The 18,389-nt window shown below is 47.2% G+C and overlaps 1 protein-coding gene and 1 pseudogene across 1 annotated transcript in view; one reads left to right on the forward strand and one right to left on the reverse strand.

Moving 5' to 3' along the window:
- RGS9 (regulator of G protein signaling 9) overlaps nucleotides 1-18,238 on the reverse strand; it is an 88,098-nt gene extending 69,860 nt beyond the window's left edge. Inside the window, exon 1 of the mRNA XM_024760572.1 lies at nucleotides 18,160-18,238. Within this exon, the coding sequence (XP_024616340.1) occupies nucleotides 18,160-18,216 (57 nt within the window). The 5' untranslated portion in view covers nucleotides 18,217-18,238. The remainder of the gene's footprint in view (nucleotides 1-18,159) is intronic.
- LOC112410551 (uncharacterized) lies at nucleotides 551-632 on the forward strand (annotated as a pseudogene).
- Nucleotides 18,239-18,389: the final 151 nt, after the last annotated feature.

An 18,389-nucleotide genomic window follows, 5' to 3' on the forward strand; every position in this document is an offset into this window, starting at 1 on the left:
CCCCAAAACGGGATTCCACGTGGCAGACATTCAAAAGAGCCGAAGAGCTGGGTGCCACCATGGACGTGCCCCCAACCATTCCTGCCACACGTGATCGGGGAGGGTTGGGGGAGAGGGGCAAGAGGGACCCACCTTAGGAGAAGAGACCCCAAGAAAATGTATTACTTCGTGCACCCCATCTGTATCAATCGTACTGAAATCCTTCTCTTCTGTCAAACATGCCCATCCTGCGAAGGATTTTTAAACCCAAAGCGTGCCAGCGAGGGTCCTCTACTGATGCTCAGGTGCTCCCCCTGCCGGTGGGGTGGCTCAGCCTCCAAAACCCTGGGTTCCCAGCCCCTCGTCCTGCCCCCAGCAGCCACCTCTGTCCACGGAGAGCAAGTGCCTTTCTTAGGGCTTTCCACAGCAAGGGATTTTCCAAAGCTCCTGCACATTCTGCTCTTTCCCTTGGTTTCCCCAGAACAGCAATGTCTGGAAGGGTACAGGAAGATGAATGCTACAGGAGATGCCAAGGAAATAAAAATATTAGCCCATGCAAGAATTTTCTTCTAAGACTATACTTTCAGGGATCATTTCTATATTTCGTTACTACAGAAGTTTCTCTGAAAGAGATATGGGAACATATGTATATGTATAACTGATTTCACTTTGTTATAGAGCAGAAACTAACACGCCACTGTAAAGCAATTATACTCCAATAAAGATGTTAAAAAAAAAAAAAAGAATTTTCTTCTGACATCCATTGCTTCCACATCACCCAGATGCTGCATGTGAAGATCAACTTCACCCATGCTCTTGGCTCCCATGTGTGGGTCTAATACTGCTCTCTCTTCTCTCTCTCTTCTCTTTCTAGGTAGGTAGGTAGATAGATAGATAGATAGATAGATAGATAGATAGATAGATAGATAGATAATGTCTGGTTACATCACCTGAACCTTAGAAAAGCCAGTCCTGCTCTTTCCCTTTCCCTCTTTATCCTTGGTACACAGCCCTCCTGGGGTCAAACTCAAGTCACCTTACAGACAACCAAATTTGGTGTTTTGTAAAAAGTGCAAACCTTTAGGGGAGGAAGGAGTGACTGCTAATGAGTATGGAGTTGCTTCTTGGGGATAATAAAATGTTCTGGAATTAGACAGTGGTGATGGTTGCACGACCTTGTGAATAGACTAAAAGGACTGAAGTGTACACTTGAAAACGGTGAACTGTAACGGTATGGGAATTATACCTCAGTTTTCTAAAGCGCAAGCTCAGAGAAATAATTTTCCCCAGGTTTTGCTATTATGAGGCCCCCTCTCTTTCTCAAAAATCTTCAGCGGCTCCCTATCGCCTCCCTAATAAAATTAATTCTCTCCCAGTCTGGCCCGATGTGAACTGTCACCTGCAGTGTCACTGCCCCTCAACATGGAGTTTCTTTCTCTCGCCAGCCTTGAAGTCTGCTTTTTCACCAGCCTGCGGTGGATTTTCTCCCCCCAGGTCTTTCCCACCAGGTGTTCTGCTGACACCTCCCTCCTCCCCATTCCTTCACCACTGAGTTGGTGCCATCCCCGTGGCATTTTTTCACGCACAAATTTGGGTGGGACATCATTGGTGAACATCTTACATCCCCTGCTAATCGATGAGTTTCACCAAGAATAAGGTCAGCCAGCAGCTTGTGAGCAGCGGTCTCTGGGTTTGGGTTTGGGTTCTGGCGGGGGTAGATCTGACTGTGGCACTGCCAATTTCTGAGGTGTAAATACTCCTTATTTACATGTTGAATAATGTAACATGTTACATGAATGTGTTAATGTGACAGCAGTGACCACAGAATCACTGGACGGGAGGTGCAGATCCTTCTGTATCTGTGGGATGCATTTGGCGGCACCAAAAACTGCTAAGGATTAGCAAAACCTGAACTGGAGCATCGTTACATAAAGACTGAGCAGAAAACTTTATAGCAGCTAGGGGCTTCCCTGGTGGCGCAGTGGTTGAGAGTCTGCCTGCCGATGCAGGGGACACGGGTTCGTGCCCCGGTCCGGGAAGACCCCACATGCCGCGGCGTGGCTGGGCCCATGAGCCATGGCCGCTGAGCCTGCGCATCCGGAGCCTGTGCTCTGCAACGGGAGAGGCCACAACAGTGAGAGGCCCGCGTACCGCAAAAACAAACAAACAAAAAAAACCACCACCAACAACAAAAAAACTTCATAGCAACCAAAACTGTTCCAGAAACTTCAGAGGTAATCTCATGGACCAGGGAACGGGGAGTCATTGGAATATTTGCAGCTTAAGAGGCCATGATCTAGGATGTTGTAGACAAGACCTACACTACACTCAATGGTTGCATCTCTTCCGACTCTGAGAATTATTGAGTCTCAGATGGGTGTGGTGCCAAGGGAGTCTTGTATGGCTGGTATCACTCAACCAATATCACCTTCAGAGGCCGGGCAATCACCCCTTAGAAAGGGCTTTCTGGCTGCCCCGATCCACCTCTTCCATGCACCTAAGGAAGCCTGCCCGTTTAAGCACACTCTTCACTCTGCATCGTATGTGTGAAGTTTTACACATGAATGTTGGGCTTGCAGGGTGGTATCTGATATCTTGCGGGTAGATTTGATTTCCTCGAAGGCGGTGGTTATTTCGCCTGCCAGTCGCCAAGGGAAGAAATAGGTTCTAAGGCAGAAAAAAAGAAGCAGGAATTCAGAAAGTCAGTCTTGGGTACCAGTCTATTGCTGGAACTCACCTGCCCACCATAAGAGAGCAAGTCCAGGGCCAGGAAGAAATGGAGTCTGCATCTCCAGGGATCACACCTCTTTTGTTAAGAAAACTGTTCTAGTTTCATGTGGTTTTTGCCATTTCCCTTTTGTTTCTCCTCTAGGATTCATGACATTTTCACTCATTGTTCCAGCATTCTCTGCTCTGTGTCAGGGAGTATTCAGTTTTGTTCAACAAACTTTGACTGAGCACCGTTTCTGGGCTGGGAACCATGTCAAGCACCCGTGGTATAAAGGTGAATAAGACACGGTCCTGCCTTGAAGATGTCTCCAGTAGAAAAGAAAGACAAAATATAATTCTGGGATAGTGCAGTGGATGGTGTGGGAGTATGTGGAAGGCAAAAAAGAAAAGGAAAGAACAGAAAGGTGGTAAGAGCCTGCTCAGATGAAATCATAATGGTTTCGCGTAACAGGCCTTAGTGTACCTGCCCATTCACTGACGGCTCGCAACAACCTAGGAGTAGCTGTCTATTATTAAGACCCCCAGGCAACAAATGAGTAAAGAGAGGGGAAAGGCGGGGAGGGAGATAAATTAAGAGATTGGGATTAACACGCACACACTACTGTATATAAAGTAGATAAGCAGCAAGGACCTACTGTACAGCACAGGGAACACTACTCTGTAATAACCTATATGGGAAAAGAATCTGAAAAAGAATAGAGGTACATATATGACTCACTTGTAAAGTCAACTCTACTCCAATATAAAATTTAAAAAAAATTTTTTTAATGAGTAAAGAGAAAAAATAACAAGCTGAAGTTTTTGCCCCTATTAAGAGCAGAGCCAGGACTGGGACCCAGGCAGCCTGGCCTCTGACTTCACACCTCACCTCCATGCGATGCCAGGGTCCTCGGATCGGCCAGGAACTGCGTCCTGTGCCCGCCTCAGTCGTGCACTGAGAGCTAGCTGGTTTCCCACAGAAAAGTCATGGTGTTAAAACCAGAAACAGAGAAAACTGGGTGCTGGGCAAGCAAAATCAACAGCTGTCCATGGTAGAGTCACTTCAGAAATGCAGCTTTTCCTCTCTCTCGGTTTGTTGGCCTGGGATGAGTTTTCCACAGATGGTTATCTCATGTGTCAGAGTCTGAACTTACTTCTTCAATGGCTTCTGACACAGAGCGCCAAGCAGTTTTTCAGCAGGATTGCATATTTACATTCCGTTTGCCCAGAATGAACTAATTTCATCACGCCCTTGTTTGTGTTGGGTGCTATTACATATCTTATACCTAGACAATTCTAATTTTTCCTAGATTCTGTATTTGTACGTGCATAGCTTTCCCTTTTTAGACCAGAACATCCAAATAAGAGGGTACTATCTCAAAGTTGTTAAGGTGACCCTCTGAATCCACAGGTGAGCCAGAGGGGGCCCCGGTGGGAGGGAAGGACAGGTGTGCCCGTTCATCCCTGCCGTTTTAGGGGTGAAGAGGGCTGCGTTTGGGAGAAGAAAACAAGAGCCGCAGGTCCAGCACCCAGGCTGGGGTTCACGTTCAAAAGGCACTTCAGTGTAAAACCTTTTTTTAAAAAAATTATTTAGCGTCATTTCAGCCGTGTGATTGCATAAAAGCTAGACTTCACGTCATTAAAAAACGGATGTGCACCTGCACTGGTAAAAAAAACCGGCTAGAAAACTGATGCGGAGTTTGGGGGTACCCTACTGTGCTCCTGCATCTCCATTTTTAAACATCGTGATAAGGGGAATTTCCGCCGCTCTGCTAGCGGTGCTGCCAGGTGCGCACAGACACGAAAGGGCAGTCAAGGGTTCCGCGGTCCCTAGCGCCCCCTCCCTTCCCGCAGAGGGGCCGGGCCCGGCCCAGACCATAGAGGCGCGGATACCTCCAAAGTCCTAGGGAGGAAGCGCAGGCTCCCGGAGGCGGACTTCCGCCGGCGGCCATTCCCGGCCCCGCCCCTCCGGGCCCGGGTGCCAGCTGGGTGTGGGTTTCCTACGGGGAGCTGGTGGGGGGCGCGGACCCCGGAAGTCTGGGGCCCCTTCCCCGAAGTGGGGCATCGGGGTCGGCCCCTCGAACCCCCAGCGCTGTGGACTTGTTTCCTCGTTATAATTCCTTGAGCCGTGGTGAAACCCGCCCTAAAAATACGTGATTTAGGCTTGTCTTGGTGTATCTGAGAGAACGACCGGCTGCCTGTGTGAAAAACAGCCAAGTAGCTAAAACAAAGAAGTGTGTCTTCGTGTTTCGTCGTGTGCAGATGCGGGGGGACGACTTGGGGCGCCTGACTTGGCCCTGCGCCCTGGAAGGAGCGGGGCGCCGGGGGACAAGGCGGCCCGGAAGGTCGGCACGGCCTCCCCCGGGCGGGGGGCGGGGTGGGTGAGGCTCAGAACCGAGCTCTCGCCCGGAAGTGGGCCTGGCGATTCGATCCCTGCGGAGCACGGGCCGCAGTTCTTCCTCTTCAGGACCGCGCTCGCTACAGGTGCTGACTGCCTAGACTTTTTGACTTCAGTGCCCTCGATTTTAAAGTGAGGATGGTATCGGCCATCCTGTTCTACTGTGGGATCCTGCCCTGCAGGGGGGGATCCTGTCCTACTATGTATCATCTTATGCTACTGTGTGTGATCCTGTCCTACTGGGTGGGATCCCATCCTACTGTGTGATCCTGTCCTACCATATGTGATCCTGTCCTACTGTGTGTGATCCTGTCCTACTGTGTGTGACTACTGTGGCATATGTTCTTTAGTGAACCGGATTTACCTTCTCTGACACTATAAGATTGTGTTGGGGGAATGTTTCATAGAAAGAAACTTTCACCGCAGTGTGTTCCTGAGGGGAAGATAAAAGATGGACAAGTTTGGGATTTGAACTGCGGTCTCTTGCCACAGTTACTGATAGAATATTACATTGTTCTGAAGCGTTGCAGTAATGGAACTCACCTAGCTCTGTTTAGGCGGGCGTTTCTCAAGCATTTGACCACAGAAACTTGAGTAACACCCTATTAATATCTCCCCAATGCGGTTTTCACCAGAACACATTTTTGGGAGACGCTGACATAAATCATTCACGTGAGCACAGACCTGTGCAAGAGTCACTCTCACTTCTCAAAAGATATTTCAGAACTTTTTGAAAATCACCTGACTGGATTTCAGTAAGGAGAGTTTCAGTTTTACAGACATTGGAGAAATTGGTCCATAAATAATGAAGTACTACAAGCTGTTAACATTTGGAAAAGGAAGTGAACCTTCCTCACCCTTCCTCCTCCGTACATCACGGACAGTAAATAACATCTTAACATCACTGCGCCAGTATATCAGCGTGTTGTCAGCATATTATTCATAAAGCAATAGGAATAATTACTTTGAAAAACACAGATCGTTCCAAGTGGAAATTCTACAATTCAGGGCTTCTGAATGACAAACCTTGGACATTTGTTGAAGGACCTACTTGAGTAAAACATGATTAACATTTCCTGCTGTAAACAGAATGTAGCTAAGAAACGCTTAAGTATGTTGTATGTATATATGAAGTGACGTTCACGTGAAACTTGCCCTAACATTATAGAATAAAATTGAGTACAGGGACTGTCTTCAGCTTTGTTCGCGATGACTGAGCTGCTGAAGTAACAACAGAAGCTCTTAAGGCAATTTCATGGGTTTGGTGCAAACCTCTATCAAGGGGAGCTTTGAAGTGACTTACTAGTATGTTACTAAACCTGCAGTTTCAAGCAGGACCCGCCTAAGCATAACAGTAACAAGACATTACAGTGTCCTTGTTCCAGTGTCTGGTCCTCCGTCCTGTTGGGCCAGAAACCTACACCGTCCGCACAGAGATAACCGGGCTCCAGAGGACACACTAATGCTAACCAAACTCAAAAGGGACCAATGTATAAACCCGGCGTGTATGGTAATTCCTTTCTAGTGAAAAATGTAACTATCGGGCAGCTGGCAAACTTTATTCACCAACAGTGTGTTCCTTCTTGAAAGAAGATCTACATGGGAGTCCAGATTCATATACTATGGGTATATCACATAGGAGACACGTGGCATGGAATCAGAACAAGAATGATACCCAAGTTGAATGGCATTGGGTGTCTTCACCCTACAGATGTACCTGTCAGGTTAGCTAGATCTTCATTTTCCTGGGTAAAAGCACTCTCATCCATGGTGCTAGAGACAAGATAAACCATTTTATCTCTTTGAACATCTCTTTCAGAGATGCTCGCCCCATATTCTTTCTCGAGCTGGAGTACAATGCAACTGACTTGGTTCAATCTTTTCTGTTTACAGCCGCCATCCAGCTGGACCTCCGTGAAGTTGCACCTGGGGCAGAAAGATAGGCTACTGCGTGGTCACACAGAGACTTTCCTCCCTGGGGGCAGAGGAAGCCAGAAGGTTGCTTGGGAGACCCTGTCTCTGTCTGCCTGAAGCACAGGTGAACTGGATTGTGGAGGGCACCTTGACAAGAAGCAAGATCACAGCTGGGGCCGTCAGGGAGGTCTGATGGAGAGGGCCACATAGTGCAAAGTCACATAGGTTTCTTCAGGAAGCCATCTGCTTGAACAGTGAGTAACGTGTGCCTGCGATGCGAAATTCTGCTTCTTTAAACAGAATTTAATGATTTAAAGTATATGCACCACATTCTGTCCGTGAAAATCATGGTTGTGAAAACATGTTCGAAAGATCTGTATATGTTGTCTTTTCTAAGTGAATATTATATTTCGATTAAAATATACGTACATATAACATGCTAATCAAAATGCGTTTTACTGAGATCTCCCTCACCTTCAATCTGTTGATATATTCTCAATTGATGTTTTTCAGGCCCTTGACCTTCACCCCATAAGAGGCATTACAGTGTTCCCCAATTTTATGATTGAGAACGGTCTGAATAGGGAAGGGGCATAAGAGAAAGGCCAAATATAATTTTTCTGCTAATTAATTTCATAGAACAGCCAGCAAAGATTTTAAAAATAATTTCCTGGTCACAACAGGCAAGAGAGAATTCATTGTCAATAGGTCTGCAGAATGAAAATGAATCATCCTTGGGACTTCCCTGCTGGCGCAGTGGTTAAGAATCCACCTACCGACGCAGAGGACACAGGTTCGATCCCTGGTCCGGGAAGATCCCACATGCTGTGGAGCAGCTAAGCCCATGCGCCACAACTATTGAGCCTGCGTGCTGCAACTACTGAGCCTGCGTGCCTAGAGCCCCTGCTCCGCAACAAGATAAGCCACCACAATAAGAAGCCTGTGCACCGCAACGAAGAGTAGCCCCCGTTCACCGCAACTAGAGAAAGCCCATGCGTAGCAAACGAAGACCCAACACAGCCAAAAATAAATAAAATCATTAAAAAAAAAAAAAAAAGAATCATCCTAGTCAGAAACATGGAAATGCAGGAAGGAATGAAAAATACCAGAAAGGATAAAAATATGGGGAATTAGTAATAAATATTAAATGTCAACCCAATAATTATCATGTCTTGTGGAGTTAAATTTATGTGTAGAACTAAAAATGTATGAAACAACACAAAAAGAGGAAAGGGAGAAACTTTTAGGAAAGCTAAAGTTGTCCAAGGTTCTAGCAGTACTGGGAAACTGGTAAAAGTAATAAATTGTATTAGACAGAAATAAGACAAGATTACATATTGTCTAATCTCTAGGATAACAACTAAAAGAAAATAATGTATAATAACAGAACATATAACCTACAAGTTTGGGGTGGGGAACAGAGTAAGAGATAATATTGTATTAATCCACAAGGCAAGAAAAAAGAAAAATGGAACATAAAACAGATTAGCCAAATAGAAAAAAAAAAATAGAAAGTAGGAATAAATCCAACTATATCAGCAGTTATTTATATGTAAATGGACTAAATAATACAAGAAAAAGACTGTCAGATGGGATAAAGAAAAAGAAAACATGTAACTTCTAAGAGAGACACTTTAAATATACAGAGACAGAATGATTAAAGTAGAAGGATGGGAAAAGATAGATTACACAAACCCTAGCAAAAACAAATCAAGTGTATCTATACCAGTATCAAATAAGACTTTAAGGCAAGAAGCATTACTAGAACTAAAGAAATATCATAACGGGTCAATCCAACAAGAAGATAACAAGTCACAGATCTGTACATATTCAATGACATAACTTCAAAATACATACAGCAAAAATTAAAGAAGAAACAAATCCACAATCATAGCGAAAAACTAACACACTTTCCTCAATAGCTTATACAACCAGCAGATAAAAGACCAATCAGGATATAGAAGATAAAACACACAATTAACAAACTTGACCTGGTGGCTATATGTAGAATTCTGTACTCAACAATGACAGAATTTACATTTTTAAGTGTAAGTGAAACATATACCAGAATTGACCATATAGTGGATTATAAAGAAAGCCTCAACCAATTTCAAAACATTGAAATCATTCAGAGAATGTTATTTGACCACAGTGGAATTAAGCTTAGAAATCAGTAATAAAAAGATAATATGCATTGTCTGGAAATTTTAAAATATATTCCTAAATAATTCATAAACTAAAGAAAACCCCCAGATATTAGAAAATATTTTTAATTGAATGATAATAAAGACGTAACTTATATAAAAACTCACAGGATTCAGCTAATGCAGGGCACGGAGAGAAACTTATAACCTTAAAAATGTACACATTAGAAGGACTTCCCTGGTGGCGCAGTGGATAAGACTCCACACTCCCAATGTAGGGGGCCCAGGTTCCATCCCTGGTCAGGAAACTAGATCTCACATGCATGCTGCAACTAAGAGTTCACATGCCACGACTAAGGAGCCCAAGAACTGCAACTAAGACCTGGTGCCACCAAATAAATATTAAAAAAAAAAAAATTCATTGGAAGAAAGACATCAAAAAAAAATGTACACGTTAGAAAAATGGTAGGCTGGAAATCAGTGATTTATTCTTCTATTTCAAGAATGTATTAAAAGAACAGCAAATTAAATATAAGGAAAATAGAAGGAAGTAAATGAGAAAGATGATAAACAGTGAAGTAGAACACAAATATACAACGGAGAAAATCAACAAAATCAAAAGTTGGCTCTTTGAAAATATCGTTAAATGGTAAACTAACAATACCGTCCTACAAAAACAAAACAAATTCCCAATATTAGAAATGAAAAAGAATGTCACTACAGAGCCTACAGACATCAAAAGGATTAATAAACGTATTATTTTTTAAACTTCACACTAAAATTTTGAAATTTCAGACGAAAAGGAAAATTTTCTTGAAAAATGCAGCTTTCCAAAGCCCACTGAAGAAAATGAACATTTTAATATCTAATATCTAATAAATAAATTGAAGTTATTCAAGAACTTCCCACAAAGAAAACTCCAAGCATACATGGCTTCACCAGTTAGTTCTCGCAAATATTTAAATAACACGAATCTTGCACAAACTCTTCCTGAGAACAGAAAAACAGAGTATATTTCCCAACTCTTTATGTGGCCAACATAACCTTGATAGAAAATTGGACTAGAATCTTACAAGAAGGAAAAATCACTGGCCAGTCACTCACGTTGTGATATAATAAAAATAAATATTTGGCCTTTGTCCAGGTTCCTGGCACACAGCTCTGAACCCCTTGGAATCTCAGGGTAACACGAGTGTCTCTTGTATGCTGATGGGGTGGCTGGTGCCTGGAGGCCCTTCGGGCTGGTCACCAGAAAGAAAGAGGCCTGATGAGGATTGAAACTTCCAGCCCAGCCCCCTAAACTGTAGGGAGGGAAGAGGGATGGAGATTGAGCTAATCACCGACGGCCAAAGATTCAATCGATCGTGTCTTCATCATGAGACCTCCATAAAAACTCCTACACGACAGGGTTCAGAGTGCTTCTGGGTTGGTGAGCACATCAAGGTACCAGCAGGGTGACTTGCCCGGTGACAGCATGGAGGCTCCAAGCATTACCTCACCCCCATATCTTGCTCTATGCCTCTCTTCCATTTGCCTATTACAGAACCCTATCATTTACAATAAACCGGTAGCAGTAAGTAAAGGACTTCCCTGAGTTCCGTGAGTCGTTTGACGAAATATCTAAACTTGGTGGGTGGGGTGGGGGGCGGGTATGTGGAAGCCCCCAGTTTACAGCCAGTTGGTCAGAAGTACTGGCGACCTGAGCCTGGGACTGGTGTCTGAAGTGGGGGTGGTCTTGTGGGACTGAGCCCCCTACACCTAACTCCAGGTAATTAGTATTTCAGACAAAAAAAAGTGGCCGGCCATTTCAGCAAGCAAAGAATGGTGCCCGCGGCCAAGTCGTCAGCCACTGCGGCACTGCGGCCACCCTGGTGCTTTGCCCTGAGGGGAACACCGGATGCAGAAAAACAGGCTACTGGCCCCAGAGGGTTAAGATGCAGATCTAAGGAATTTCAATGAGCCCAGATCCTTGCATCTTCCCATACATAGAAAAGGACTAAAATCATTTACTTGACGCGTCTGTTTTTTTGTGATTAGCAGTAATCTTTTGACATTTGACTACACAATTTTTTTTTCAGCAAAAACTCCTCTATATCCTGACTCCTTCCTTGCCTCTTTGGAATGTTCTCCAGAGCTATGTGAGAGGCTGTCTCCCAGGCCATAGTCCTCAGTAAGGTCTCAGAATAAAACATAACTCACAACTTTTAGGTTGTGCGTTTTTTCCTTTCAGTCGACAGTGTCAAAATTGAGCTGAATTGTTAGACACCCAGTTGGTGTCAGAGAATTAGAGAACTGGTTGGTGTCAGGAGGGGGAAAAAAACCTCACTTGTGAATATTAGATGCAAAATCCTAAATAAATTACTAGCAAATAAAGTCAAGCATCCAGCTAGGGTTTATTTCAGGAATGCAAGTGATGCGATATACTCAAGTGAGTCAAGGTAAGTCATCACATTAGTAGAAAAAACAATCATCAACCATGTTGGTGCACACCTAAAAACGGTGACCTCAGGGAAAGTGGTTTCCAGAAGTAAGATCAGATGCATCTTTCCTTCCTCCCTCTGAGTCCTACCCCTCCAGTCTGAGTTAATTTGTAGGAGAAAACTGCAGTCTGTTCCAGGCCTGGCCTGGCCTGAGCTACAGGCTGTATCACCTGTTAAGTCACAAGGACCCCTGATTACAGGACCCTCTGGCTTTGCATTTTGAGCCCCATCTCTGGTTCTGCATGTCTTTTACTGATGCTTCAGTCTGCAAGACAAAACAGAAGGAGGCTAGCAAGCTGGTACTATTGAACAATTAATTATTGTACCAGGTGCTCTGGCAGGTCCTAGAAAAACAAATATCAATCAAGGTCCTGGAAGATTAAGTAACTCATCAAAAGTCCCACTGCTGATACATGGCAGGGCTGAGATATGAACGCAGTCAGTCTGGCTCCCGAATTCACAGTCTTATTCATTCTGTGTCACTAACGCTATGTGTGGATCACTAAGCTCTAAGTGTCAAATTGACATGAGTTACACACGCTGTGAAAGTGTAAAGGAAAGAGATTGATGTGACTGGGGGTAGGTTGGTTTAGAAGAGCTTTAAAGAAAGAAGCAGCATTTAAACTGGAACTTAGAAGACGACAATTTTAACCAGCAGTGAATGAAGGTGTGTTAGTCAGGACAGACTGGGTTATGCTGCAGTAACAAAGGTTTAACACAACAAAGATTTGTTTCTCTTATGCAAATGCTAATTCATTGTCCTGGCAATGTCCAGGGCACTCCCTCAACGCCATGACTCAGGGATGCAGGCTGCTACCATCCATGGTCCACATGCCTTCACGAGCGCGGTGCAGGGAAGACACCAAAAGTGGAGAATTTGCACCTGCCTTTCAATGCTTTTAGCCTGGAAACCACACGTATCACTATTGCTTGTAGCCTGTTGGCTCTAAGACAGCACATGGGATATTGGGTGAGAATTTTTTGCCTCTGCCACTGAGAAAAGGGGCGTTCCAGACTGAGGAGCAAACATGTGCAAAGGCATGAGAGGATAAAAATGCATGGTATGCAACGTAAGAGCAAAGAGACCTAGGACCCAATAGGCCTGGACGATCATTTCATAGGTGTATTAGTTTGCTCCGGCTGCCGTAACAAAATACCACAGACCGTGGGGCTTAAACTTCGGAAATGTATGTTCTCACAGTTCTGGAGGCCGGAAAGTCTGAGGTCGGGGTACCAGCAATGTTGTTTTCTCCTGAGGCCTCTCTCCTTGGCTTGCAGACGGACATCCCTCTGCCCAGGTGCCCCTGGTGTCTCTCCGTGTGTCTTAATCTCCTCTCATTAGGATACCAGACAAATTGGATTAGGGCCCAAATGAATGGCATCATTTGACCTTAATCACCTCTTTAAAGGCTTTACCTCTGTTACAGATTGAATGTTGGCATCTTCCCCAAATTCATATATCGAAGCCCTAACACCCGATGTGACTGTATTTGGAGGTGGCGCCTCTCGGAAGTTATTAACGAGAAATGAGGTCATAAGGGAGGGGCCTGGATCTGATAGAAGTAGAGCTCAGGAGGAGAGAGACCAGAGAGCTTGCTCTCTCCCTCTCTCTCTCTCTCTGGGAACTCACAGAGAGGTGGCAGCTGCCTACAAGCCAAAGAGCGGGGAGCCCTGAACTGGAGACACGCCACCCGCCACCCCGGAGGCTGGCAGGCCCCCCACGTCCCCAGGGCGGGAGGAGGGGGGACACACGACGTCCTAGATCAGCGCCGAGGGCTGGGCTGTCCTAGTTCCACCTGCTGCTAAACCGGCACCGGCAGCAGAACCACAATCCCGAGAAGCGGCCGAGATCAGGGGCAAAGGTCACGGCCGCTCCGGGCCCAGCGCCGGCCCCTCAGCTGCCCGCGGGACCGGCCGGGGCCCAGGGCCGCCCGGGGCTCCTCGTGCAAGACCCAGCGTGAGCCCGTCCGCACAGACGCGCTCTCGGCTCGCGGGATCCTTCTGGAACGGAAATGACGCGTTTCCGCTCCACTCGGAGCTGCAGCGCTTGGCCTCCTGCAAGGTCGGGGCCTGGGGGCGTCTCGGGCCACGGGGGCACCAAGCGGCTCCCAGCGGAGAAGGGGGCGCGGGACACCCCAACAGGTGGCCGGAGGGCGGCTGCTTCCCCCGGACGCGGGCGGGGACCGAGGGGCGGCGGGGGTCACTCCTTCCCCAACACACACACACGCACACACACCTGTTACGCTCATTTCTGATGACAGGGCTTAGAGCTCCATCCTCTCCCTCACAGCTTTGCAAGTTATACGCAACTCTTCCTGAAAATTCTGTACTTCGTTGGGTGAAGCCCCCAGCTTCTGAGCAGAGAATCAGGGGGAGCTAGTTAGGTGTTTTACCTGCTCTGCCAGTTAGAAATGTAAACGCCTCTGATGAAAAACAAAAAAACAGCAGGCTCATTCCTTTCCCTTTGTGTTAAAAAAAAAACAATCTACAAAGAATTTGAAACCCTTCAAAGGGGATTAACAAGAGCTATTTTCAAAAACCCAACAGAGACAAATTTCTTTCCAGAGGGAGGGCCCACTTTGCACAAACGGTTTGCCAGGAAGAGGGGAACATGTGTGCACCATGTACGTTCTTAGGGAGTTACCATGGTCTGAACGTTTGTGTCCCCCCCAGATTCAACCTAACCCCCAAAGCAATCATCTCCCACAGTAGGTGGGGTGACGAGGGTGGAATCCTCATGTGTGGCATTAGTGCCCGTAAAAAGGAGACCCGGAAGCTCCCTCGCCCCTTCTACCATGTGAGAACACAGCCAGAAGTCTGCGACCAGGAAGAGGGTCCTCACCAGAGCCCAACCCTGCTTGCTGGCACCCTGATCTCAGACCTCCAGCCTCCAGAAGAGGGAGAAATAAATTTCTGTTGTTTGGAAGCTACCCAGGTTGTGGTATTTTGTTACAGCAGCTCCAATGGACTCAGACAGGAGTCTTCCCGTTAGGGCACAGAATAATTTTCCTCGGTAAATTCACTTAAGTGGTTCCCTTTTAAAAAGTTATAATAAATGTAAAGTGCAAAAAAAAATATGACTGACCCCTAGGCTCTCAGAGAGGCAACCTCAGCCACCTCCTTTTCTTAAGCAGAAACTCTGTCCACCAACAGAAAACCTGCCTTGATTTTAAAGCTCTTCAGAAAGGATGATGCTGTGGCCTTTCTCCGAGCCCCCCATCATCTCTGTGTTCTGTGTGCATCCCTCCTGCGGGTCTCCTTTCATCAGACACAGGAAAGACCCTCTGGCCCTTTCCCAACACACAGACACACAGACACACATACACACACACACACAGTTGACCAGACCACAGCCTCAGCTTCCCGGCTGTAACAAGAGGTCATCGCTGGCCTGTCAGACCCCACAGTAGGCCTAGCATCTCCACTCTCAGATTCCAGCTCACTGAGGTATGACATCAAGCATTTCAAGGAACCCAGTCACTAAAAGTATCAGAAGCCATGGCTTCAACATCCGTCTGCCCACAGTCATGGTTTCTCCTCACATTACGCGGCTGTCACTCTCCACGAGATCTCAGCGAGCGGAGCTCCCATAAACCAGAGAGGGCTCCCTGCCGACAAGACTCATCACGCCCTTTGCTGTGCAAAGCTGTAAGCAGTGATCTTTCTTTCCTCATAAGGGCTCGTGTCCCAACTATAGCGCTGCCGTCCACAGCCCGAATGCCCAAGCCCCCCACCATGTGGCCTCTTAGCTGCATCCAGCCTCGATATAACTTTTGTTACATCCCCAATAACCACTGAGAACCACTGTCAAGTCTTCCAGAGCCTCCCTCTAGAAACAGAACTGCCTGTTGGCCATCGCCATTGGGCCCCAGTCAACAACACACAGGCCACAGATCCACGGCGCTATGCACGTCCCTCCTGTGTCCTGGTCCTCTTCCGGCCTCAAGAACATCCTCCAAGCTCCAGCTAAGCCACCACCAAATCTTCCAGAACACTTCTGTGACACTCCACCCAGGATAAGGTGAATGCCTGCAAGGGTACTTGCTCTACCCTCCAGGCATTTGCCATTGCACCTGTGATGTGCCACAGGGTTGGTGTACGTGACCGCCTCCCACTACTAGACTAGAAGCCACTTGAGGACAGGGACCACGGCCCCACTGTCTTTGTTATCCAGCATCTAACGATGTCTGACACATAGTAGGTGCTTAATAAATGCTTGTTGTGGGAGGATTGTATAAATCATACCAGCAATTCTAAATCAGCCCAGCCCTATACTATAATTTGAAAAGATACATGCACACCAACGTGCATAGCGGCACTGTTCACAACAGCCAAGACATGGACGCAACCTAAATGCTCATCGACACAGGAACGGATAAAGAAGATGTGGTACATGTATACATATGTGTATGTATATACTATGGACTATTACTCAGCCATAAAAACGAATGAAATCGTGCCATTTGCAGCAACATGGATGGACCTAGAGATGATAATACTAAGTGAAGTAAGTCAGACAGAGAAAGACAAGTATATGATATCACTTATACACGGAAACTTAAATAAAGAAAAAGATACAAATGAACTTATTTACAGAACAGAAATAGACCCACAGACATAGAAAAAAAATTTGTGGTCACCAAAGGGGAAAGGGGGGAAGGATAAATTAGGAGTCTAGGATTAACATATACACACTACTGTATATAAAAGAGCTAACCAACAAGGACCTACTGCACAGCATAGGAAACTCTACTCAGTATTTTATAGAGTAAGGGAAAAGAATCTGAAAAAGCAGGGTCAATTCGGTGTGTGTGTGTGTGTGTGTGTCTGTGTGTGTGTGTCTGTGTGTCTGTGTGTCTGTGTGTTGGGAAAGGGCCAGAGGGTCTTTCCTGTGTCTGATGAAAGGAGACCCGCAGGAGGGATGCACACAGAACACAGAGATGATGGGGGGCTCGGAGAAAGGCCACATGTGTATATATATGCACATATATATTATATGTATGTACCACTGTTCTGTACACCTGAAACTAACACAACATTAGAAATCACCTGCACTTCAATAAGTAAATAAATAAATCAGCCCAAAAGCCTCATTATGACCCCTATTCCTTGCAGTCCTCGCCGAGGACCACCTGTTTCCCTAAATCAAGAGGAAAGCTTTTCGGAGGGCTGCAGCAAGTTTTTTCCCACCTCCCCCTAGATGGTCAGGGCTGCCGGGACACAGGAAATGACAGCCTGGGCCGGGAACAGAGCCCTGAAGGTGCCGGAGGCCACATTCTTCGGACACTGTGTGTCATCAGCTACTCCACCAGGTGAAGCTCCTGGCTTTGGATGCCCCACCTCTTTCTGCCACATCTTAAACAAGCCCAGGACCCTCCGTGGTGGGCGCCCATCACCAGGCTGTGCAAAAAGAAATCAGACGTGGGGCTGGTGGTCACGACCACGTAGGGGTGGCACTGGGCCCGAGAGGGCAGCCTGGGAGCCACAGGAGAAAGAAGGGCCCTTCTGACCAGCACCGTTCCCCCCAGCCCTGTCACAAGCCTGTCATTTCCTAAGCAGCTGGACTTGGAGTGGACACCGGAGGACCCTGAGCAAACTCTCTAAGCTCAGGGAAAAGTGACCCCATCCATTCCTCTGGCTCACAGCCGAGTGGTCTTTTGAACTTGAATCTGACATTGCTTGCCTGCTCCAAATTCCTCCGCGGCTTCTTTTGGGAAAAATCAGACACCTTTGAAAGGCACAGGAGATTTTTACCATGTATCTTTGCCTGCCTGCCTGACCTCACACTCCCCGTGTATAAAAATCTCAGCAGCAAGGAACAACTTGCGTTAAACACACCAGACTCGCACACACCTCTGCTCTGACGCACGCTGCTCCTGCCGCCTGGGTCTTCCTTCCGCCTCTTCTGGGCCCAGCAGAAGCCCCGATGCAGCATCTTTCAGTCTTAGATTCAAGGGTCTGCTGGGCCTCCCCGGCTCCTGGAGTAGAATCCGAAGCCCCTGCCCACTAGACTCTGTACTTTATGTTCCTAGAAGCGTAGCGAGACCAGCTTCACTGTATCACACCGACCGTTCTTCCAGCGCTGGTCCTTACTCGCCTCAGTTTCCTTACCTGTAAAATGGGGATAACTGTCAAACCTACCGCTGTAGTGTCAGTGGGAGGACTGACACCCGGAAGTGGCCGTAGGGGTTGGAAAGGGAGCCGGGGAAAGAAAGAAGGGCAATACCCCGTGCATTCCTGTGCAGGTGTGCAGGCTCCCCCTCCCTCCGTGGGTCACTGGGGTTACAGGGAGCCTCTGGGAACAAGAGCATGGAGGGCAGAACACCCCCAGGACAGTGCGGCCCCAGTGGGGAGGAAGCTTCTGGTAACGGGCTCCTCACCGCCCTACATGGACCAAGAGGCAGCCTGGAAACTGAGATCCTGTGGTTATTAAGACCACAAGGGCTGCCCCCCGCCCCTGCCCACATCGCCGCCGGCACTTCCCGGAGTTGGTCCCCGCGCCCCTCCCGGGCCCAGGTGATGGGGCCGCGCTCACCTTCCGCAGAAATGCCATCCTCGGCCTGTACTGCTGACCTTGGTGTCGGATTGTCATCCTGGACCCTGGCGGACGCAGAACGTGGACACCACCGGAGGGAAAAGGAAGCCCCCGGAGAGCGCGCCGGCGTCCCCGTGCGAGGGCTGGGTGGTGCGGCCTGCGGCGCCCCCGGGAAGCTGCCCGAATCCGCGCCGGCCAATCAGCGCGCCGCGCCGCGGGCCGGGAGGGCG

This window comes from Neophocaena asiaeorientalis, unplaced genomic scaffold (genome assembly GCF_003031525.2).
Source record: "Neophocaena asiaeorientalis asiaeorientalis breed wild unplaced genomic scaffold, Neophocaena_asiaeorientalis_V1.1 scaffold30, whole genome shotgun sequence".
Classification (NCBI taxonomy): Eukaryota; Metazoa; Chordata; class Mammalia; order Artiodactyla; family Phocoenidae; genus Neophocaena; species Neophocaena asiaeorientalis.